At 49.0% G+C, this 23,279-nt stretch overlaps 2 protein-coding genes across 5 annotated transcripts; one reads left to right on the top strand and one right to left on the bottom strand.

Annotated features, from left to right (window-relative positions):
• Positions 1-313: 313 nt before the first annotated feature.
• On the bottom strand, positions 314-5,746 carry PIERCE1 (piercer of microtubule wall 1). Of its 4 annotated transcripts, none has more exons than XM_061571709.1 (4): positions 5,453-5,746; positions 4,288-4,444; positions 2,043-2,121; positions 314-1,019 (listed from the first exon to the last, which is right to left on the bottom strand). In XM_061571709.1, the coding sequence occupies exons 2-4, from the start codon at positions 4,404-4,406 to the stop codon at positions 789-791; spliced, it is 429 nt and encodes a 142-aa protein (XP_061427693.1). In that variant the 5' UTR covers positions 4,407-4,444; positions 5,453-5,746; the 3' UTR covers positions 314-788. The 4 variants fall into 4 exon arrangements, with proteins under 4 accessions (XP_061427693.1, XP_061427691.1, XP_061427692.1 ...); XM_061571707.1 differs by having other exon boundaries at positions 5,356-5,745; XM_061571708.1 differs by having other exon boundaries at positions 4,288-4,411; positions 5,453-5,745.
• Positions 5,747-9,879: 4,133 nt separating this feature from the next.
• On the top strand, positions 9,880-18,689 carry SLC31A2 (solute carrier family 31 member 2). Its single transcript, XM_061571699.1, has 4 exons — positions 9,880-10,448; positions 13,272-13,338; positions 15,128-15,404; positions 16,522-18,689. The coding sequence occupies exons 1-4, from the start codon at positions 10,440-10,442 to the stop codon at positions 16,769-16,771; spliced, it is 603 nt and encodes a 200-aa protein (XP_061427683.1). The 5' UTR covers positions 9,880-10,439; the 3' UTR covers positions 16,772-18,689.
• Positions 18,690-23,279: the final 4,590 nt, after the last annotated feature.

The raw sequence follows: 23,279 nt of genomic DNA, 5'->3' as shown, positions 1-23,279 counted from the left end.
AGGGCAATGTTCAGAGTTTTTGTTGTTGTTTACCAATGAGTGGAATAGCATCGCTGAGTAAAGCATGCACTGCAGTCAAACCGTGCAGCGGCTCGCGATCGGAAGGGTGCGAGTTCAATTCCAGGTTCGAGGGTCGACTCAGCCGATTTGACCCTCGGGGTTGTTGTTAAATTGAGAACGGTCGCACTCTGCAGAGGAACGCCGCGGTGATTGTCCCGTAGATAAACTGGCCCCGCGCGTCATAGGAATGTGGAATTTCCACCACTGACTCTGCGCGGCTGTGAACGGAAGATGAACATCAACCAATGCCTCATTTGAGTGGCGCGGGAAGTCACTTTTGACCTTTTATTTGTGTGTGTGTGTGACAAAGGCATCGTCAATCTGCGAAAAGTAACATCACAAAGGCGAATGCTGCCATCTAGCGGCAACATTTGGCGACAACGAACGATGGGACTTTGGGGGTGCCAGGAACGTGGTCCACCCATCCCTCCCCATCACCAAAAATGTTGGCACTCCGACTGATGCTCCTGCTGTTGTGGAGTGACTCATGCAGCCAGCTATGGCTGCAAAGTTTGGTGCAAAATCACTTGATGCAGTACTTTTAGCTGTGACGGTACCACCTGATGACGGAGACTTGTATTGCCTCCGAAACGTCGTGATTTTTTTATTTTATTTCCATTATTACTTTTATTAACTTTCAATTTCATTTTTTACCTACGTGACTTTACCGAAAAAACCGAACAGTATCCCTGATACAACCCGCGCCCGTCCGCTCAGCGGCTTTTGTCCTAGTGGCCGTTGCCGGTGCCGGCAGCGCCGCCGGCGACGGTGCCGGCAGCGAGCGCCTGTACGGCCTCGTGGAAGGCGATGCGTTGGTGGCGCGCCGACACGGCGAGAGCGCCACCGCCCCCGGCCTCCACCACGCTGCGGTCGACGGCCGTGTTGAGTCCGCGGTTGCGGTACATCCCGCACTGCCCCAGGTGAGTCGAGAAATCCTGCGAGCGGCCTCGGAACACTGTCTAGAGTGGGGGGAGTAGGGAGAGGGGGGGGGGTAAGTGTTAACTTCCTCGCCTGGTGTGCAGGAGGTCGTGGGTTCGATCCCGACCCTGACGCCTGCTGTATATTTGGAGTTTGCGTGTCTCTCTCTCATCATTATCACGGTGGCTAGGATATGTTAACTACCTCGCCTGGTATGCAGGAGGTTGTTGATTCGATCCCCAACCCTGACGCCTGCTGCTGTGTATTTGGAGTTTGCGTGTCTCTCTCTCTCATTATCATCATCACGGTGGCTAGGAGATGTTAACTACCTCGCCTGGTGTACAGGAGGTCGTGGGTTCGATCCCGACCCTGACGCCTGCTGCTGTATATTTGGAGTTTGCGTGTCTCTCTCTCACATCATCATCACGGTGGCTAGGAGATGTTAACTACCTCGCCTGGTATGCAGGAGGTCGTGGGTTCGATCCCGACCCTGACGCCTGCTGCTCTATATTTGGAGTTTGCGTGTCTCTCACACACTAAGCGACCACAGCACCTCCTCGCGCACTTTGCCGTGCCGGCCTTCACAGGTGCTGCTCGCAAACACCATTTGACCCTACGGCCTGTAGTGGCTGGACGGGCAATGTGGGAGGGGGGGGGGTGTCTTTGTAGGCTTCTCGCTGAACACGTGGCGCTGTTCACACTACAACGCATTTTCGCTATGACGCGGTTCTTCCATTCGGGAAACACTTTTCGCACAACGCGAAACGCACCGTTATAACGCGGAGCGTGCACCATTATAACGCGGTATCTGAGCGGTCGGCGCCGAACGACTTTCTTCCCCTGCGCAGCTGAACGCCTGGTTCCGCTGCGCGGTGCGCATCGTGCTCGTTGGTAGCCGCCGCCGCCGTAGCGCGTCGTGTCCCGCCACACTTCATTGTCGCCACATTATTTACGGGGAGGAAAATTTCTTTTCGCTTTTAGCGCGGCAACTCTCTCAGGGGAGAGGCAATCCACCGGCCGGCGCAAAGCGATGACCCGTCGTCCCGTCGCGCCGCGCCACTCACCGGCATCTCGTGCACGGTTGGAGCTCTGCGTCCGTACGCCTGGTTCGACGTGCGGTACACGGGGTGCGTGGGCTTGGAGCTGCGTAGGACGACGACGACAACAGCAACAATAGCGATTCATGTTAGCAGCGTCATTGGCACCAACGGCAATCCCACAACGCTGTTACGTCAATTTATTTTGGTGATTTCGAAAAGTGTTTTGGTTTGGCCATGTTTGTTTGTTGTAGTACAGAGTTAGACTGATGGCCTTAATCTAAGTTGTCTTGTGGTTGTTGTTGTTGTTGTTTGACTTGCATCCTACTGGGATTTTTGCACACAGCGTTGGTGTACGGTGATTTTTTTCTGCAATATTTAGCTGTCTTTTCTTGGATTTTCTGTTTGCACTTAGTCACATATTCACTTTAAGATGTTTTTTGTTCATGTTCATGTTTTTTGTTTGTTGCGGTTGCACCCGATTCAAGAGCCGAATGGCTCACAGGGCTATACCTAATAAATGAACTTGAACTTGATATGTCTGAGAAGGAAGCCCAACACAAAGCAAAGGTCCCCCGCATAGCCTGAGCGGACTGTTGGGGCAAGTGCTGTTAGCGAGCCCACCACACACACACACGTACACACCGAGTAAATACAAACCCCCTACGACTACTTACCAAGCCAAAAAGTCTCAAGCGAATAAAGAAATGTGCAGAAATGGCACCACAGCACAAAGCACAAACAACAGCAAGAGTTATCACAACAACGCGCACATCCCAGACCACGGATCACCGACTTCCCAACAAATCCACGAAATCTTCCACAGGAGGGAGCAGTGGTGGAACGGCCACAAAAGTTACGACTCGTTCACACAAAATCGGTCCAAAGGCCAAACAAGTGGCTATTACATCTTTGCCGGCGGACGCCTGGAGACAGGGGAGAGAAGCAGAGGATGGAGAGATGAGATGATTGCGTGAGCGATGAGATGATTGCGTGATCGATGAGAGGCGATGAGAGGCAACGTTGCAAAATGATCAACTTGAAGACAAAAAAAACGACAGGTTTGTTTTTCTATTTACAGATTTCCCTCGCTGTGCATGCGGCTAACCTGTTTCTATCCTAAATGTGTGCTCTGCTGTGCGGTCTGAACTCGGCAATGCGGTCAGACATGGGACAGCGTTGCGTGTGCATTGTGTGTGTACTGCCTGTGTGTGTACTGCCTGTGTGTTTTGCCTGTGTGTGTACTGCCTGTGTGTGTACTGCCTGTGTGTGTGTACTGCCTGTGTGTGTACTGCCTGTGTGTGTGTACTGCCTGTGTGTGTACTGCCTGTGTGTGTACTGCCTGTGTGTGTACTGCCTGTGTGTGTACTGCCTGTGTGTGTGTACTGCCTGTGTGTGTACTGCCTGTGTGTGTGTACTGCCTGTGTGTGTGTACTGCCTGTGTGTGTACTGCCTGTGTGTGTACTGCCTGTGTGTGTGTACTGCCTGTGTGTGTACTGCCTGTGTGTGTACTGCCTGTGTGTGTGTACTGCCTGTGTGTGTGTACTGCCTGTGTGTGTACTGCCTGTGTGTGTGTACTGCCTGTGTGTGTGTACTGCCTGTGTGTGTGTACTGCCTGTGTGTGTACTGCCTGTGTGTGCTACTCGGCAGGCAGTTGTCTCACACACGGGGATACACACACAGAGATACATACAAAGATACAACACTGTGTGTACGATGTGTGTGTACTGTGTGTACTGTGCATACTGTGTGTGTACTGTGTGTGTACTCTGTGTGTGTAATATATACTGTGTGTGTACTGTGTGTGTGGAATGTGTACTGTGTGTGTGTACTGTGGTGTGTGTAATGTGTACTGTGTATGTGGAATGTGTACTGTGTGTGTGTACTGGGTGTGTACTGTGCATACTGTGTGTGTAGTGTGTGTGTGTAATGTGTACTGTGTGTGTGTAGTGTGTGTGTACTGTGTGTACTGTGTGTGTACTGTGTGTGTGTACTGTGTGTGTGTAATGTGTACTGTGTGTGTACTGTGTGTGTGTGTACTGTGTGTGTGGAATGTGTACTGTGTGTGTGTAGTGTGTGTGTGTACTGTGTACTGTATGTATGTACTGCGTGCTGCTACTCGGCAAGACAGCTGTCTGCTCGTGCGGTTTCCGCGTTGTGCACCCGTTTGTTTTGGAACGCGTCAATACGACCATCACCACTGCTATCGACAAGGCCGCGAATATCGAGGGAAACTTCGCGCGGCACATCCCCGGAACGTGAGACTCCTCACCCGTAGGCGAGCAGCAGGTGAGGCTCGTCAAATCTCCTGGGCAGGTGAGGGCTCACTCGGTAGAGCTCGTGGGTGCATCGGTCGTCAGGCTCCTCGCCCGCCGGCTCCTGACTCGCCATCGCAGCTGCTCAAAGACGAAGATCCCAATGGGGCCGTCCTTAAATGACGTCACGAGATTTTGGACGATTTTGTTAGATTTTTGACCCCCCCCCCTCAAATATGACGTCACAAAGCTCTGCCCCCCCCCCAAAAAAATATAAAACATGCTTCAAATCGCTTTAAACTATTGTCATTGTAGTGCGTATTTAATGTGGCGCTGTACTCTGATGTTGTAGGAGAAAACATTTATTACAAATTTCGATTTAAAGCTTTCGTGACTGCAGGGATTCATCTTCTTGGTTCTTTCGGTAAAGTCACGTAGAAGGGAAATAATAAAATAATAAAAATAAAACATGATAAAATACAATTCTCACGACGTTTCGGCCACAACGCAAGCAGCCGTCCTCAGGTGAAGAACAGGTCTGTCGGAAAGACAGCGTCTGAATGAACACCACCAAGCTTGGCAGCGTATATTTAAGCTGGGTTAGGGGAAGAAGGGCGCCTTGACAAAGGAATTTGCATATCAACAGTGGAATTGAGCATATTTATGAATAATGCTGATATGGGATTAGTCACTATTTGTGGAATCCGACAGACCTGTTCTTCACCTGAGGACGGCTGCTTGCGTTGTGGCCGAAACGTCGTGAGAATTGTATTTTATTATGTTTTATTTATTAAAAAGTCAATTTAATTTAAAAAAACGGACACGAACACCGCTCAAAACGTGGCCGGATTTAAAAACAACTCAGATCGTTATTTCATTCTTAATTTTAGAGCTTTCGTGACTGCAGGAATTAGTCTTTGTTTTTTTCGGTAAAGTCACGTATAAAGATAAAATAATAAATTAAATAATTGCATACTATTATTACATTTATTATTTTATCTTTATACGTGACTTTACCGAAAAAAACAAAGAATGAATCAGATCGTTATTGTTGGCGAAGCGTCAAAGCGAGCCGCTCGACTTACGTGATGCGTGAAACGTGCGGTCGATTCTTCACGCTTTGAACAAAAAATAAACGTAAAGAACTAACACAAAATTGAACCCTAAAAGCGAACGTCTTACGAAGTCGTCTTCTCTGTGTCTCTCTGTGTCTCTCTGTGGGGTTGAAGCGTGCTTCTGTGCGAGTGCAGTGATGATGATGGTGGTGATGATGATGGTGGTGATGATGGTGGTGATCGTGGTGGTGATGATGGTGGTGGTGGCGATGATGAAGGTGGTGATAGTGGTGGTGATAGTGATGATGGTGATAGTGATGATGGTGGTGGTGATGGTGGTGATGGTGATGATGGTGGTGGTGATGATGGTGGTGATGCGCGTGCGTCGTCGTTGTTGTTGTTGTGGCAACGTTGCCCCGTGCAACCGTTGCCTGGCAACGGAAATGCTCACGTGGAGAGCGGTGGGCCGTCCATAAATGACGTCACGCGATTTTAGACGATTTTTGACGACCCCCCCCCCTCTTCGTGACACGACGTCACAAAAAGTCAGACCCACCCCTCAATTATGACGTCACAAAGCTCTGCCCCCCCCGCCCCCCAAAAAATAAAACATGCTTCAAATCGCTTTAAACTATTGTCATTGTAGTGCGTATTTAATGTGCCGCTGCACTCTGATGTTGTAGGAGAAAACATTTATAAAAAAGTATATTTAATTAAGCAGAACGTGTTGTCTATATTTATTTAAAGTTGCGCATTTAGATGTGACGTCACATTTCTCACCCCCCCCCCCCTTCGTCACACATCGTCACAAATGTCTGACCCCCCCCCCCCCCAATAGGTGCGTGACGTCATTTATGGACGGCCCCTGAGGCAGACTGTGTTAAAAGGTTTGAAATGGGTGTAGCCCAAGGGTCATGATGTTAATGTGAGAAATTAGCATGATGTTAATGTGGGAGATTAGCATGATGTTAATGTGGGAGATTAGCATGATGTTAACGTGAGATATTAGCATGATGTTAATGTGGGAGATTAGCATGATGTTAATGTGGGAGATTAGCATGATGTTAATGTGAGAAATTAGCATGATGTTAATGTGAGAGATTAGCGTGATGTTAATGTGAGAGATTAGCATGATGTTAATGTGGGAGATTAGCGTGATGTTAATGTGAGAGATTAGCATGATGTTAATGTGGAAGATTAGCATGATGTTAATGTGAGAAATTAGCATGATGTTAATGTGAGAGATTAGCATGATGTAAATGTGAGAAATTAGCATGATGTTAATGTGAGCGATTAGCATGATGTTAATGGGAGAGATTAGCACGATGTTAATGTGAGAGATTAGCATGATGTTAATGTGAGAGATTAGCATGATGTTAATGCGATAAATTAGCATGATGTTAATGTGAGAAATTAGCATATGTTAATGTGAGAAATTAGAGGGCACGGAAGTGGCTATGTTAATGTGAGAGAGGCATAGAGAGAGCGAGACACACACAGAGAGTCGGAAACAACAGCTGACATAGGCAGGGAGGATGGAAACATCACAGTCAGTTAAGACTTTACCTGGTTAAAAACGTCCTTCCAATGATTGCTCAGTTTTGTACCCATCCTCTCGGTTGAACTTATGTCTGTGTTTATATATATCTGGATGCCACACACACAAGGTCACCCCACGTGCCATGGCTGCATTGGTTATTGTTGTTGTATCAACCACATCATCAGCTGCGAGCAACAACATTGTGGGGCCCCGAGGGCCGAGACAGCCGACCTCTAAGAACCGGTTGTATGAGTTGTACTCCAACCAACAGGCTACACTGTTTTCTAACAACTCTTTGTAAGTGGGATACATAATTGCTGTAGTTCATTGGAATCGGGAGCTGTGTGTTTATTCTGAGTGAAAGCAGAGTTGGTAAGAACATCTTGGGGGGGGGAGTGGGCGCATTTAATTTCCCAGAAAGCCAGCAAAAGTAAGAACGCTTTCAATCATGATTCTTGTGAGTCATGCTCTATATCAGTGGTTCTTAACCTTCAGTGCAGCCTTGCGCCACTTTGGTTCTCAATTGTAAAAAAAATATGTTAAACACATTCCTTGCGGAGGGAGCTGGTATGAATGTTGGGTTGCTCGGTCAATGGCCAGGGTCAACGGCGGCGTGGTGTATTCCGCAAATATGCCCGACTGTGAGGGCGAGCACAAGCCGGCGTGAGTAGGTTAAACGTTGAGTTTTATAAGGGCACCACGGGGTGACCAGCCCCTCCCCACCCAGCCCCACCCCTCCCACCCCCCACCCAGCCCCACCCTCCCCACCCAGCACCACCCCTCCCACCCCCCACCCAGCCCCACCATCCCCACCCAGCCCCACCTTCCCCACCTAGCCCCACCCCTCCCTCCCACCCCCCACCCAGCCCCACCCAGCCTCACCCTCCCCACCCAGCCCCACCCCTCCCACTCCCACCCAGCCCCACCCTCCCCACCCAGCCTCTCCCCACCCTCCCTTCTTACCCAGCCCCACCCTCCCCACCCAGCCCCTCCCCACCCTGCCCACCCAGCCCCTCCCTGCACGACGGATACAATAATCCCCTGTGGGCTGATGTAACCATGAGGTTCCTACCAGCAAAATCTGTCCGTGTCTCGCACACCCATAGACGGCGTCTCGCACAGGCGATGCGTGCACCCCAGGTTAAGAACCACTGGACTATATAAGTATGCACGTTGAACCTCTTTCGCACCGTACGCAGGCAACCGTGCAAATCGGACGTGCGGGGAGGAGGACAACACACGAAACACAACAAAGCAGTCCTAAAGAAACGAGTTTTTCAGGTCGAGATTTAAAAGTGCAATGCCCCAGTCGCTTCCTAACTATAACTCCAGTGGCTTTCCACTGCTAGATGAAAACCTCCCCAACAAGCCCTTGCAATGACTTCTTGCACGGTTTTGGCATTCAACGATCAGTCTAGGATCGTGGACACGAGCTGAGAAACAGACCACCGTACCCACTTATGGGCCGTCCATAAATGACGTCACGCGATTTTGGATGATTTTTGACCCCCCCCCCCCTTCGTCACACGACGTCACAAAAAGTCAGACCCCCCCTCAAATGACATCACAAAGCTCCCCTCCCCCCCAAAAAATAAAACATGCTTCAAATCGCTTTAAACTGTTGTCATTGTAGTGCGTATTTAATGTGGCGCTGCACTCTGATGTTGTAGGAGGCAACGTTTATTAAAAAGTATATTTAATTAAGTAGAACGTGTTGTCTATATTTATTTAAAGTTGCGCATTTTGATGTGACGTCATATTTCTCAACCCCCCCCCCCTCTCGTCACACATCGTCACAAATGTCTGACCTCCCCCCCTCCCCTAGGTGCGTGACGTCATTTATGGACGGCCCCTTATGCAACAGACTCTTGTTCGTTTTACGTATGACAAAATTACCAATGCAAATGTAAACAACGCGGTTTCAATGCCAGTTAAATACCGTCGTAGGGGGGAGGGGACGGGTGTGATAGCAGGTTTGAAACACATTTGGATGAAGATTTTAAAAATGCAGTTATGCAACGTCACGAAGAAGCAATGACACTGGCAGAGGAGCATGTGGATTAGAGAAACGCGTGCAAGTTCGCAAACATCGTGATGACTCTTCTTGGTTCTTTCGGTAAAGTCACGTAGAAGGGAAATAATAAAATAATAAAAATAAAACATAATAAAATAATTCTCACGACGTTTCGGCCACAACAGGTTAGATTTTTGTTGCTACTTCTTTGATGCCTGATGATGATTGCTTGTGTTGCAATCGAAACGTCGTAATATGCTATTATTTAATTTATTATTTTATCTTTAGACGTGACTTAACCGAAAGAACCAAAGAATAATTTCCACAAATCGTTCAGTCCTAGCATAGGCGTGAGCGAAAGCGATTGCAGGACTGCGCCTTTAACCATTGCGTCCGTCAGCGTTGTGGTAAGAGCAAACAAACGTAAACGTTAAACGTAGCTGCAACATTATAACCATTACTTAGTGGTTAAAGAAAATACAATCGGAGCTGGTGAATTTTAAATTTGGTAGTTTGTAAAATTACAGTGTTACGTACTCATTACCGTGTTAGTAAGCAAAACAAAAAAATGGGTGGATTAAATGTTAATCTTCGTCTTTCGATTTAAAGCTTTCGTGACTGCAGGGATTCATCTTCTTGGTTCTTTCGGTAAAGTCACGTAGAAAAAAGTCACGTAGATTCTACGTGACTTTACCGAAAGAACCAAGAAGATGAATCTTCGTCTTCTTTAGTCTTAATAAACACGTGTCTTTAAACGTTCAAATGCCACACTGCACTTCCAGGCTTAACCACCCAGAGTTAATGATTAAACCAGAAAAAACGGACATTCATTCATTAATGAATTTACAAAGTAAAACTAAATACAAAGAAAAAAACGCCTTGCGCAACAGCCTAATGATAGTGGAGAGAGAAAACTCGTGACCGAGACAGGAATGCGTGGCTTTAAATAAGAAATATATTTAAATATTTAGCTTCTATAAGTAACTCCCACCACCACGAACACCACCCGTCACCGTGACCCGGAAAGAGAAAAACAGCAGTCTCAGTTGTTCCCAGATATGTGTAGAGGGCTTTAACGTTGCCGGTGTGCACATGCGCGTGTTGGTTTATTACGAAGATTACATTATCACAAGTTGGATGTAACAAAACCTTACGGATATATATTTTTTTAATTTATTAATAGGGGAGGCTTGTGTTGCTCTTACGGATATTTACGCCGTTGGCAGACTCGAAGGGGTTAATCGGACAGCCGCTGACGTTGTTACCACCACCCTCGCTGTTGCTGTAGACGACTTGGTAATGTTGTACGGTGAATGGATTAGACGATTATTTAATCAACATTGCTTAGTGGACAACGAACTACTATACAGAGTTATCGATTGTCGCGTGCAAGCGGACTGTAAGGCCAGGGATTGTATACTATAGACTGCTCGACATCGACCCTATCGATTGTATGGGATTTACCCCCCCTTCCCCCATAGATTAAAACATATAGGATTCTATTCAAGCTTATTGACAGTCACTTCTGCTGGAGCTAATATTTACAAGGCTACTGTCAAGATGATGCAGGTAAGAACGCATCGATACCGCCTGCGCCGATGTTTCGTGTTTAGGTCGACTCAGCCTCAAATGAGTAGCTGGTACGGTGTGTAGTAGACATCCTTCACTGGTGCTACTCGCTAACAGCACTTGCCCCGACAGTCTGTTAGAGGCTATACGGGGGGGGGGGGAACTTTATCTTGTGTGTGTGTGTTAAATTTCGATTTAAAGCTTTCGTGACTGCAGGGATTAATCTTCTTGGTTCTTTCGGTAAAGTCACGTAGAATGGAAACATAATAAAATAATAAAAATAAAACATATTAAAATAATTCTCACGACGTTTCGGCCACCCACCCACATCTCCTGCGTGTGACGTCTCCGTCACTTGAGTGGCAGCGTCTGTCATGTGCTGTACGTTGAACTTCTTTCGCACCCTACGTAACCGACCGTGCCAATCGGAGGTGCAGGATTTGGGGGTGGTAACAACAAACTAAACGCAACAACAACAACAAAAAGCAGTTCTCTAAAAGTAAATGAGTTTTTAATCTGGGTGATTTAAAAGCGCACAGCTGTGCAGTGGGATTTCCTAATATCGGAAGGAGAGAGCGTTCCAGACGGCCCGATGACCGGAGTTCGTGTGACGATGGTTTATTGCTCCTTGACAAGATGTCTGCGGTTCTTTGTTAATTGTGGTCGATGCTTCTTGCTTAGTAGGATGGGAGACACACACACGCACGCACCGTGCACACACCAGAGGTCGCAAACGGGTTTTGTTTCCTTACCCGTACCCGGCCGTATCAGGGTCGCAAACGGCTACCCTTACCCGTACCCGGGTAGGGTATCGGGTACCCGGTTGCGACCTCTGGCACACACGCAGGGCCATCAAAGGACTTGCAAGGCACTACGAATGGTGAAGTATGGTCAAATAACCCCCACCACCTAGACTACATGGGGTGGGAGTGGCATCCCTGTCAACCCCTGAGCAGTGCCCTAGCTTATTACAAACAAATTCAGACCTTTTTGGTGACCCCGTGCCCCTTATACATCTCAACGTTCATCCTACAAAGTTCCATCACAAGGGAGAACACACAGACCTTCACCACTCGTACACTCACCACTACACTGACCACTACTACACTCACCACTACATCCCTATCAACCCCTGATCAGTGCCCACATTATTACAGACTAATTCAGATCTAATTGGTGACCCAGTGTCCCTTATACATCTCAACGTCACTCCATCACAAGGGAGAACACACAAATAGACCGTCACCACTAGTACACTCACCACTACATGCCTGTCAACCCCTGAGCAGTGCCCACCTTATTACAAACAAAATCAGACCTTTTTGGTGACCCCGTACCCCTTTTAAATCTCAACGTTCATCCGTCAAAATCCCATCACAAGGGATGACCCTGAAAACTCAATTTCCCTGCACAAGAATACAGGGTAAACCGTGTGAGTTGACACGGTAATGGAGGTGGGCGGTGGTGGCCCTTATAAAAAGGGGATGTACGTGCACACGTGAGATTCATAATGGGCAATTGTGGTCGAGGCGTGCTAATTGTGGTTTGAAGGGATTTGCTTTGCCGGGTTTCCTTTGCGGTGTACGCTGCGCGGTCTGACGCCGTTTCGGCTCCCAGCGCGTGCCGGGGTTTTGGAGCGAACAAACTCGAGGGGTCTCGGCTCCGAATCGAATGAGGCTGCTGTAGAACAGAGGTCGCAACCGGGTACCCGATACCCGTACCCTACCCGATACCCGGTTAATCGTACCCGGCCGGGTACGGTTGGTGACCCCGTGCCCCTTATACATCTCAACGTTCATCCTACAAAGTTCCATCACAAGGGAGAACACACAGACCTTCACCACTCGTACACTCACCACTACACTGACCACTACCCGGCCGGGTACGGTTAACCGTTTGCGACCCTGGTGCGGCCGGGTACGGGTAGACCGTGAGTCACTGGTGAGTAACTGTTTGTCACTCATTTCCCAACGTCTTGTCTCTTCTCACAATTCAAGTTCCTAGAATCAACCCACCCGCGCCTATAACATGGCTTCTTCCCAGAGGTCGCAATCAGGTACCCGATACCCGTACCATACCCGTACCCGGCCGGGTACGGGTAGGGTACGGGTATGGCCGGGTACGAGTACCCGTTTGCGACCCTGGTGCGGCCGGGTACGGGTTAGGAATCAAACCCCGTTTCCGACCTCTGCTGTAGAAGCACTCCGCGTTCCGTGCGAAACGTCAGACATTGAGGGCCAATGTCGCACGCTCGCTCGGAAGCTCCTCGTGTGCCGTCCTAGCCATCACAAGGTGCCATCACAAGGTGCCATCACAAGGTGCCATCACAAGGTGCCATCACAAGGTGCCATCACAAGGTGCCATCACAAGGCGCTCGCTATAACCGCACTTTCCCCCACAGCCCGCTGAAGGCTACGCTGGAGATCTTGGTGTTGTGTGTCACGTCAATGTGTCTCTGTTGACGTCTGTCGGTGTCCATGTTTGTGTTGTCTGCCTTTCTAATTGATTTGTGTTCAGTTGAGTTTGTCCGCCCACCCGCCCGCAACCTCCGATTAGCGCGTTTGGTTACGTACGGTACGAAAGAAGTTGAACATACATAAATAGACTACTGTACACTACACTATACACTACACCGGGATACAAAATTAAAAACTCATTTCTTTAGAACTGCTTTTTGCGTTCAGTTTGGTTGTCCCCCCCCACCCCTTCCGATTAGCGCGGATCTCTACGTACTGTATGAAAGAAGTTCAATGTGCGGGCGTACGTAACACGATATTGATGTTAAAGGTTCTTGAAGCCACTGTGCACCTCGTCTCTCCACAGATGTTCTTCCAGTTCTCGGACAAAGTCACGCTCCTCTTTGAATTCTGGCAAACGCATGGCCCTGGTGGTGAGTTCTCTACAAAAATAAATTCCCCTCAATTATTACACTGGACTTTTGCGGCTGTTTTAGACTAATTTCAGGGTGCCGATTCCAAATCTGATCTCAGATTTGCTCTATCTCATTTTTATGCTATCGGCATACCCCATTTTCATTTATTTTACCCGACATTAAATCTGTTACTTATGATTGCAAGTTGTTGCGAGTCAGTGACTGCTTTAGTGTTAAAATATGGTGCTGTATTTTTAGGATAGTGTGTTTACAATATCATTTTATGTAGATATCCACATTTATTTAATATTTTTCTTCTGCAAGTTTTGATTGAAAATGCAATATTTGATATCTCAACAACCTGATGTGATGGACAAAAACTGATGCCAGATTTGGAATCGGCACCCCAAAATTACCTTAAAACCGTTGGAATACCTTATGCCAGCAAAAGTGTGTTGACCAGTGAATTATTAGCCTGTTTTATTGCACAATAATCAGCTGCAATAGACATGCGTTACTGATCGTCCATGGAAGAACTGAAAAGGGGACACGTGGCCCAAGCTCGTTTTGTTTCCTTATTTCTAACATCCGTGGTTACGTGCCGACATCTCGACTCCCAGCTGTAATTGTCCCGACGATTTTTTTTATTTTTTTTACTTCTATCCGCAGCTTCATTTTTGAAGTGTGTTTTTGTTCTTGCTTTTGTTAAAAACTAATTTTGGTGACCCAGATCACTCCTTTGTTTACGCCACTTCTTCTGGCCACCTTGAGTTGCTCACCTGGCCCGCTGGTGGGGTGGGTGGGTGGGGGGTTGCTACGTATGTGGCCTGTAATCCATCACGGTGTCTCTCCCCTTGGTCGCGTGGACACATTTTATTTTCTTGGTTCTTTCTTTATTTTCTTGGTTCTTTCTTTCAGTAAAGTCACGTAGAAGGGAAAGAATAAAATAATAAAAATAAAACATAATTATTTTATTATGTTTTATTTTTATTATTTTATTATTTCCCTTCGACGTGACTTTACCGAAAGAACCAAGAAGATGAATCCCTGCAGTCACGAAAGCTTTAAATCGAAACATTTTATCTTTTTTGACACTCCGGGTCCTCCAAGGATTTTTGCCCTCCCCGTTTAGAGAAAGATGCATTTCAATAATTCGGCTCCGAGAAATTTTGCACCGTGATAAGCCACTTTGTTGAGCGGTGATTTGTGCCCAGGTCGCTTCTCAAAGATACGTTTATACCTCTGTGGACTTTGACTGGTCGGACAGAGGATGGTTTTATTTGTTTTTGGGCGATTAGCCAGCCTTTCCTGTACTTGGCACGGCTATCGTGTTTTTGTATTGTTGTCCTAACGTTCTTACCCGCCTCGAACTGGACATCTGTGAATTCGAGATTTGAAGCTTTCGTGACTGCAAGGATTCGTACTCTTTGGTTTTTTTTTTCGATAAAGTCATGTCGGTAAAAAATCTAATAAAATAAATGAAAACAACAAAATTAAATCACGACGTTTCGGGCGCAACACAAGCGTCCTTCTTCAGGTGGGAACAATGTCTAAGAGATGGTTGTGAAGAGGAATTATATAGTCGCGGGGGATGGAGGGAAGGGGGGGGCCATGGTGAGTGTGTGCTTTCACTACGTTGTCCCCATCTGAAGAAGGATGCTTGTGTTGCGCCCAAAACGTCTTAATTTAATTTAGTTGTTTTCATTTATTTCATTTATTTTTTACCTACGTGACATCTGTGACCAAGAGCCCTTTATAGCTCATCGGATTCCACCAGAATCAACAGATCATCTGATTCTCCCTCCAGGCCTGGTGGGATCCTTGCTCATTCTCATCGTGGCTGCCATCGGCTACGAGGCCCTCAAGGTTGCTCGGTGGCGCATCGATGTGGGAGAAGCCGCTCCCGGCGGCAGCCGCGGCGGCCCCAGCGGCTCGGGACCGCAGCCCGAGAGCGACGGTCAGAGCGCCCAGGTTCCGCAGGGCGCCTGCGACTCCATGCAGGCCTGCTGCCCGGGCGCCACGGCCAACGGCAACGACGCGGAGGCCCTGCGCTTTCTCAAGCCGATCGGCGGCGCGCAGAGGAGGCGAGTGTTGCCCCCCGCCCCCTGCTGTTTAGCTTCGTCGCGATGTAACCCTTTTCCCGTTCTGATGACGTACGTCTTCGTACGCGCCCTCGTACCAGAGGTCGCAAACGGGTTTTGATTCCTTACCCGTACCCGTACCCGGCTGCACCAGGGTCGCAAATGGGTACCCGTACCCGGCCGGGTACGGGTACCCGTTCCCTACCTGTACCCTACCCGAAATGAGTGACAAACGGTTACTCACCAGTGACTCACGGCCTACCTGTACCCGTGCCCGGCCGCACCAGGGTCGCAAACGGCTACCCGTACCTGGCCAGGTACGGGATAGCCGGGTATCGGGTAGGGTACGGGTATCGGGTACCCGGTTGCGACCTCTGCCTCGTACGCCCTCGTACGCGCACACCCGCGTACTCCTACGTCATCGGTTTTTATTCCGATGACGTTCCGATGACATACGATCGTATGGATGTATGCACGTTGAGCTGACTTCGCATCGAACGTAGCCAACCCTGCTGGATCAGAGGTGCAGGGGAAGGGCCACAAATTAAACAATTTGATGTGCACGGTGGGCTGTGGACGGTGCGAAATTAGTTGAACGTGCGTACCAAAAATCGAATAACTTTTATCGGTACCGAGGCTCCCACAAGGCCATGCGGGAGGGCGTGTGGCAGATTTTTGGTGCCGGCTAATCGTAGAGTGGCGGTCGCGTCGCTACGGTTCTCTGCGGCGAGTAGCAACGTCTTTAAAAACAACGGCGCTGCACCTCTCTAAGTAACATTAACGCTGAACCGCTTGCGAGTTCCGAGATTCAGAGGTGAACGGGACACCCCGCACCCTGTAAACTGCAGCCGTCTCGGAACGGGAAAGGGTCAAGAGTAGACGGACTCGTGCCACCAAAGTCCATCTGACCAATGGGGGATGAGCAGGCCAAATGGCCCGCGGAAAAAAAAAACCGGACACTCTTTTAGAGTTCCTTCCAGTGGAGGAGGCCCTTCCACCGGCAGTGTCGGTGAGCGAGCAGTTGCGGGGCTGCACACTTGTACCTAATTTAAAACAATAACAAAGATATGCTCCCCCCCCCTCCGCCCCACCCCCACGCCCCTCTACACCCTGGGGGCAGGCCGATAAAGCGTCAACTTCTCCTGACGCTGCTGCACGTCGTGCAGGTGACGCTGGGCTACCTGCTCATGCTCGCCGCCATGACCTACAACGCGTGGGTCTTCCTCGCCGTCGTGTTGGGCGCGGGTCTCGGGTACCTGCTCGCTTACCCGTTCCTGCCGGCGTCGCTGCTGCTGCCGCTGCCGCCGTCATCGTCGTCATCGCCGTCGTCATCGTCGCCGTCCTTCCCCGGCGCGACCGCGGAGGACTGAAGCGGCGTCGTCCCCCCATCAGCGTGACCCGCGATCGCAGCCGGCGTCAGAGTTCGCGCCGACGATGGCGACGCTGCTGGAGGAGCCCCAGCTGCCGAGTAGTCGGCACTCGGAAGCGTGAACACGGGGCGAGGCTCCGCGCACGATTCGAAATTGCCGTCATCGTCGGCCGGCATCGTCGGCGCTTCCTGTTGTTTACGGAGTGCGGCAAACGTCGGTTGAGGGAGGGGGGGCGGTGGAGGGGGGCGTTCAAGATCGAGAAGATGGCACGGCGATAAGTTGATGCCGCCACCACCACCACCACACCACCACCGCCTCGCCAAAGCTTTCTACCGTCTTCAAGATTCTGCAGCCGGTGCATGACCTACGAAGTTTCCGCCCTCACCACAGCCCTCAACTCGCTGGTCCTCGCGGTATCTGGACCACGCCGTGCGCACGCTGTTGGCTTTTGCGCGTACATCGGAGAGGTGGCTTCAGTCGGCCCTTAGGAGGAGAGGCGCGACCATGCCATTGGATCGCCAACAAGGGCACGAGACCTCACGACTCTTTTAACTTTTTTTTTTTCCTGTGGAGGCAATTGTGGTCGACGCCGGGTGGGATTGATACGTGGCAGGATCGCGAGAAACGGCGACGGCTTTGGGGTGGGCCTACATCCAGCAGTGAATTGATCGCACCTGACGATGACAACGATTATTATTTGAAGTCAATCGTTTATGCCAACCATCTCGGAGATGCCAAAAAAAAAACTAAAATTGTAAAATACGAGGCGGGGTAAATGTGAACGTCAACATCAACCGTGATCAATACACTGCTGGATGAAGCCCCCCCCCCCCCAATCCCCCAGGCCATCGTGCAATGTACGAAAATCTGTTCTTGCATACCGTACAGACGTACACTTCCTGAATTTTTGCTGCATCCCTGCACAACAAAACTGTCCGGCTTTAAGGGTTGCCTTATCGCGACATTTATTTCTGCGCAGTACACATCCAGTTTGTACCCTCGCCCCCAAGTTCCTTACAACTCGACGAGATTGTCGAACCCGACGGAAATAGATTATCCGACACTCGAAATGATCGTCCCACGCACTGCAGGAGATATCCCTGTTTTGTAATTGTTGTCAGTGTTAATCATTCTGGTGCAGTCTTACACCCCCTGCCATCAGTGCCTCTCTCTCGACTGGACCGTGCGGAGGCACCTGCAGATTTTATTTTCACGGCGATTGTTGCAACGTGGAAAAATACCTAATTGAATTGTTTGACTGATTTCTCTTCTTTTTTTTAAGTCTCTGTCCGGTGTACAAGTGTCGAGCTTGAAGGCGTGTATAGAGTAGAACCCGCTCCTGTTCACGGCGGCGATCGGTTCCACGAAACCGATCGTTAAACGATTTGGTCGTTAGGCGAGTCGAGAAATTGGACGTTAAAAGGCTAAATTCGTTTCAAATAGCATCCAGAGTTACCCCTTTTTCACCAAAAAAAACTTACTTTGTCATATTTAAACAATGGATATTAATACATGAAGATACTAGACACATTATGAACATAATAAAGGTTTTTTTGGTTTGATCGCGTAAGTATAAATGTGTCGTATCCCTCCACCACCCGGCACAGCCAATTGGTAAGGGAGTTGTCGCTTAACTATTTGGCGTTTTGTTTACATTACAAATCCCTTACTAGTTGGCTGTGTCGGGTGGTGGAGGGTCACGACACATTTATACTCGCGCGATCTAACCCAATACCTTTATTATGAATAATATTGGTTGCGAAAGGCCTACGTGTTAAACTCACATTCTAAACACATACTATTCAATGCATTAATTCATATTTACTGTACTTACAACAGCCCCGTCGTTAACAGGGGAATGGGCCAGTAAGCGAACACATTGGGCTCTTCTTGGTTCTTTTGGTAAAGTCACGTAGAAGGGAAATAATAAAATAATAAAAATAAAACATAATAAAATAATTCTCACGACGATTCGGCCACAACGCAAGGAGCCGTCCTCAGGTGAAGACCAGGTCTGTCGGGGAGACAGCGTCTGAAGTTTCACCCGAGGACGGCTGCTTGCATTGTGGCCGAAACGTCGTGAGAATTATTTTATTATGTTTTATTTTATTATTGTATTATTTCCATTCTACGTGACTTTACCGAAAGAACCAAGAAGATGAATGTCATGTTAATAGCTTCAAACAAGTCAAATAGTCTCCCAACGTGTTCGCCGTCGTTGTCAACACGCGCGTCCTGGAATATTCTCCAGGTGGTCTCCAGAGACCCGGGGACGGGCACATTGATTGCGGCGTTGTTTAAAAATTCTCAGAAGCGTTAAGAAAATCTGTTTTATTTTATTATTTTATTTTTTCCATTCTACGTGACTTTACCGAAAGAACCAAGAAGATGAATCCCTGCAGTCACGAAAGCTTTAAATCGAAACGTTGGGCTCTGTGGAGGCCTGTAGTTAAGTGGTTAATTATTCGTTAGCAGGGCTGGTCGTTAAGAGGGGTTCTACACTATTTTAACACGCAAAGCGTCTCCCTTTTCATTGCCAAACTGCTGTCGCGTTTTCAGCTGCAAGGCTTGGCAAGGTGCTGATTAACTCTTCTTTCCATTTGTCTTGCAGTGGATGTTTTGATTTACGAATACCTCCCGTGTGGCTGCATCAGCCTTTTCTGAACACAGTCGTTAAATAAAGCTGAGAAAGGTGCCGATTGTGCTTGAGTTTAAGGGGTGTGGTATTCATCACCTGGGCTGGTAGCTGGCCCCGTTGCTAGCGTGGAATTGTTACGGTCAACTTAAATTGCACGTTTTCGTATCCAACACTGTGACCTAAACCGGTGGGTCGGGCAACCAAAACAAAGAACAAGCAGAGCCATTTTTTTCGAATTCGGTAAAAAAAAACCTCAATATTTCAAAAGACGCAATGCCACGTGGGTGAATATGAGACGGTGGGTCCTTAATAAATCACTGTCACGAAGCAGCAGTCCTTAATGAGCCGCATTCGGATCCAGAGTCACAGGTTGGTGACTCCTGCCCCACGGTGAACTGGACTCCCATGGTAAACTGGACTTCCGCGGTGAACTGGTGGACTCCCACGGTAAACGACTCCCATGGTAACTCGACATCTACGGTGAACTGGACTTCCACGTGAACTGGATTTCCACGTGAACTGGATTTCCACGTGAACTGGACTCCCACGGTGAACTGGACTCCCACGGTGAACTGGACTTCCACGGTAAACTGGACTCCCACGGTGAACTGGACTTCCACGGTGAACTGGACTTCCACGGTAAACTGGACTTCCACGGTAAACTGGACTCCCACGGTGAACTGGACTCCCACGGTGAACTGGACTTCCACGGTAAACTGGACTTCCACGGTGAACTGGACTTCCACGGTGAACTAGACTCCCACGGTGAACTGGACTCCCACGGTGAACTGGACTTCCACGGTAAACTGGACTCCCACGGTGAACTGGACTCCCACGGTAAACTGGACTTCCACGGTAAACTGGACTCCCACGGTGAACTGGACTTCCACGGTGAACTGGACTTCCACGGTAAACTGGACTCCCACGGTGAACTGGACTTCCACGGTAAACTGGACTCCCACGGTGAACTGGACTCCCACGGTGAACTGGACTTCCACGGTAAACTGGACTTCCACGGTGAACTGGACTTCCACGGTGAACTGGACTCCCACGGTGAACTGGACTTCCACGGTAAACTGGACTTCCACGGTAAACTGGACTCCCACGGTGAACTGGACTCCCACGGTGAACTGGACTCCCACGGTGAACTGGACTTCCACGGTAAACTGGACTCCCACGGTGAACTGGACTCCCACGGTAAACTGGACTTCCACGGTAAACTGGACTCCCACGGTGAACTGGACTTCCACGGTGAACTGGACTTCCACGGTAAACTGGACTCCCACGGTGAACTGGACTTCCACGGTAAACTGGACTCCCACGGTGAACTGGACTCCCACGGTGAACTGGACTTCCACGGTAAACTGGACTTCCACGGTGAACTGGACTTCCACGGTGAACTGGACTCCCACGGTGAACTGGACTTCCACGGTAAACTGGACTTCCACGGTAAACTGGACTCCCACGGTGAACTGGACTCCCACGGTGAACTGGACTTCCACGGTAAACTGGACTTCCACGGTAAACTGGACTCCCACGGTGAACTGGACTTCCACGGTAAACTGGACTTCCACGGTGAACTGGACTTCCACGGTGAACTGGACTTCCACGGTAAACTGGACTTCCACGGTAAACTGGACTCCCACGGTGAACTGGACTCCCACGGTGAACTGGATTTCCACGGTAAACTGGACTTCCATGATAAACTGGACTTCCACGTGAACTGGATTTCCACGGTGTACTGGACTTCCATGATAAACTGGACTTCCATGGTAAACTGGACTTCCACGGTGAACTGGACTTCCATGGTAAACTGGACTCCCACGGTAAACTGGACTTTCACGATGAACTGGACTTCCATGCCGAGGGGTGAACAACCAAAATAACAAGAAGAGCCATTTAGTTTTCAGATTTCAAGAGCCGCACGCCTGAGTCCTTAAAGAGCCACCCCATAAAGTTCTGGTGCCGCAGATTCCCGACGTCCTGGCCTCAAACCAAATAAAGAGATTTGGATCTCTTGTGACAGCTCCCCCGTGTTTAAACTTGGTTCTCGATTGTAACCCAGTTAATGGCCTCTGCTTAGTCACCAATGGCTGTGCACACACACGCAACAACCTGGTACATTTATTTTAACTTTATTTGGATAAATTCCGGCTGGACTGCCATTAAATTAATATGTTTGTAGCAGGGAGTACACACCATGGCGGACGCGGATACGCCCGATGTGCAAAATGTAAAACGTAAAAACCTCTCCAACTTCGATTTAAAGTGTTCGTGACTGCAGGGATTCATCTTCTTGGTTCTTTCGGTAAAGTCACGTAGAAGGGAAATAATAAAATAATAAAATTTTATAATGAAATAAAATATTGCTATATAATATACTTATATAAAATAATATAATAACATATTAAATTAAATTATATGTTTTATTTTCATTATTTTATTATTTCCCTTCTACGTGACTTTACCGAAAGAACCAAGAAGATGAACCTCTCCCGATCCACAAAATACGAAGGAGGCACCACAGCGATGCCACGCTCCGCTGCTCCCCACGCAGTTGTCGGGACTACCATCCGAGTGTGTGAAATTGTCGTCTCTGCTCTGCATCATCCACATCAGCAGGCCGCCACGATGAGAAGCGGGGTGTGTGGAAAAGTGCTCCACCCTTCCTGAGTCTGTGGATAGAGCTGCCTACCGAGTCATTTCGGCAGTAGTTCTGCAATATCCGCTTCGGGTGTGCGCCATTCTCTCTGACGGAGCGTCCCATCGCTGTGCGAGCGTTACGAATGGACACTCACGACGGAGATGAAATTATAACGGGGGTGGGAGGGTGTCAAATGAGCACTTTGTTTAAATGTACGCAGCGGCGAAAACCTGGTTTGGCCTGCTCATTCCCTTCAAAAAGGGGGGGGGGGGGGGGGGTCTCTGCTTTTAAAGTGCGGCCTTCAAAACCATGGGGGAAGGGTTACTGTCCGATTGATTTGAGAATCAGTTACGCGGAATGTGGTGGCCATGAAAGTAACAGACGGGGGGTGGGATGGTCGTGAAGAACACGGAGGCTTGCAACTTTATTACAGCCCGGCGTTTCTTCTGAAGGGCTTTGCTAAATATTTTTTAAGGGCGCTTTGGTTTTAGGAGGACCTCACCAGGCTAATAAATGTTTATTATCATTTTTTTAGTCGCCCCACGAGCTGCGAGGAAAAACCCGTGACCTTTTACTGTGCCTCGGAGTAAAACGTCTCGCGGGCCACCACTGAGTCGTTCGCGCCGCAGCCCCTCGGCTTTGGTCAAAAGGGAAAAGGAAGAGAGACGGCTCGCATGGACGAGGAGGGCTGGCATGGATGAGGTGGACTGGCATGGATGAGGTGGACTGGCATGGATGAGGTGGACTGGCATGGATGAGGAGGGCTCGCATGGACGAGGAGGTCTCGCATGGACGAGGGCATTCACCGCACATCGCCGTCCGCTTCTCACGCCATGGGCCATCAAGCCGCCCCGTGTGACGGGCATTCGAAGCGAGGCGTACGACGTTCCGTGCGCACCCCCCACGTCAGTTCGTCACACGTTTCAAAATTTGGCAAATTTGAAGAGAGAAAAATTTGACAGCGACTTGCTCTCAATTGGGATGACCCGGGGCAACACCGTCCCCCCCACCCCCCCTAGTGGCAGACTCGATCCGTCTTTTGAAACGTATCGCATCGTGATGGCCCGGTGCTTTTGAGAATCGCGCAAGTAGCAACTGTGCCGAATGACGGTTCCTTGTAGTTATTTAAAAACAAAACGCACGGTTGGCTACGTACGGTGCGAACGAAGCTCAGCGTACGTACAAACAGCACCGCGTGTGTGGGATTATAAGAGAGAAATATATAA

The sequence above is a fragment of the Lethenteron reissneri genome, chromosome 48 (assembly GCF_015708825.2).
Source record: "Lethenteron reissneri isolate LAM-NWPU_2019-01 chromosome 48, ASM1570882v1, whole genome shotgun sequence".
Taxonomy (NCBI): domain Eukaryota; kingdom Metazoa; phylum Chordata; class Hyperoartia; order Petromyzontiformes; family Petromyzontidae; genus Lethenteron; species Lethenteron reissneri.
The sequence above is the reverse complement of the archived record's forward strand: the minus strand, read 5'-3'. Positions and strand labels throughout refer to the sequence as shown.

Bases quoted from the DNA above. Each gene is read 5' to 3' on its own strand.
- PIERCE1 (XM_061571709.1), bottom strand. From the start codon at position 4,406: ATGGCGAGTCAGGAGCCGGCGGGCGAGGAGCCTGACGACCGATGCACC. The intron at 2,122-4,287 runs GTGAGGAGTCTC...CGTCCTACGCAG, and splicing joins CACCTGCTGCTCGCCTACGG to CTCCAAGCCCACGCACCCCG. The intron at 1,020-2,042 runs GTGAGTGGCGCG...CCCCCACTCTAG, and splicing joins CAACCGTGCACGAGATGCCG to ACAGTGTTCCGAGGCCGCTC.
- SLC31A2 (XM_061571699.1), top strand. The intron at 13,339-15,127 runs GTGAGTTCTCTA...TTCTCCCTCCAG, and splicing joins GCAAACGCATGGCCCTGGTG to GCCTGGTGGGATCCTTGCTC. The intron at 15,405-16,521 runs GCGAGTGTTGCC...CCCTGGGGGCAG, and splicing joins ATCGGCGGCGCGCAGAGGAG to GCCGATAAAGCGTCAACTTC.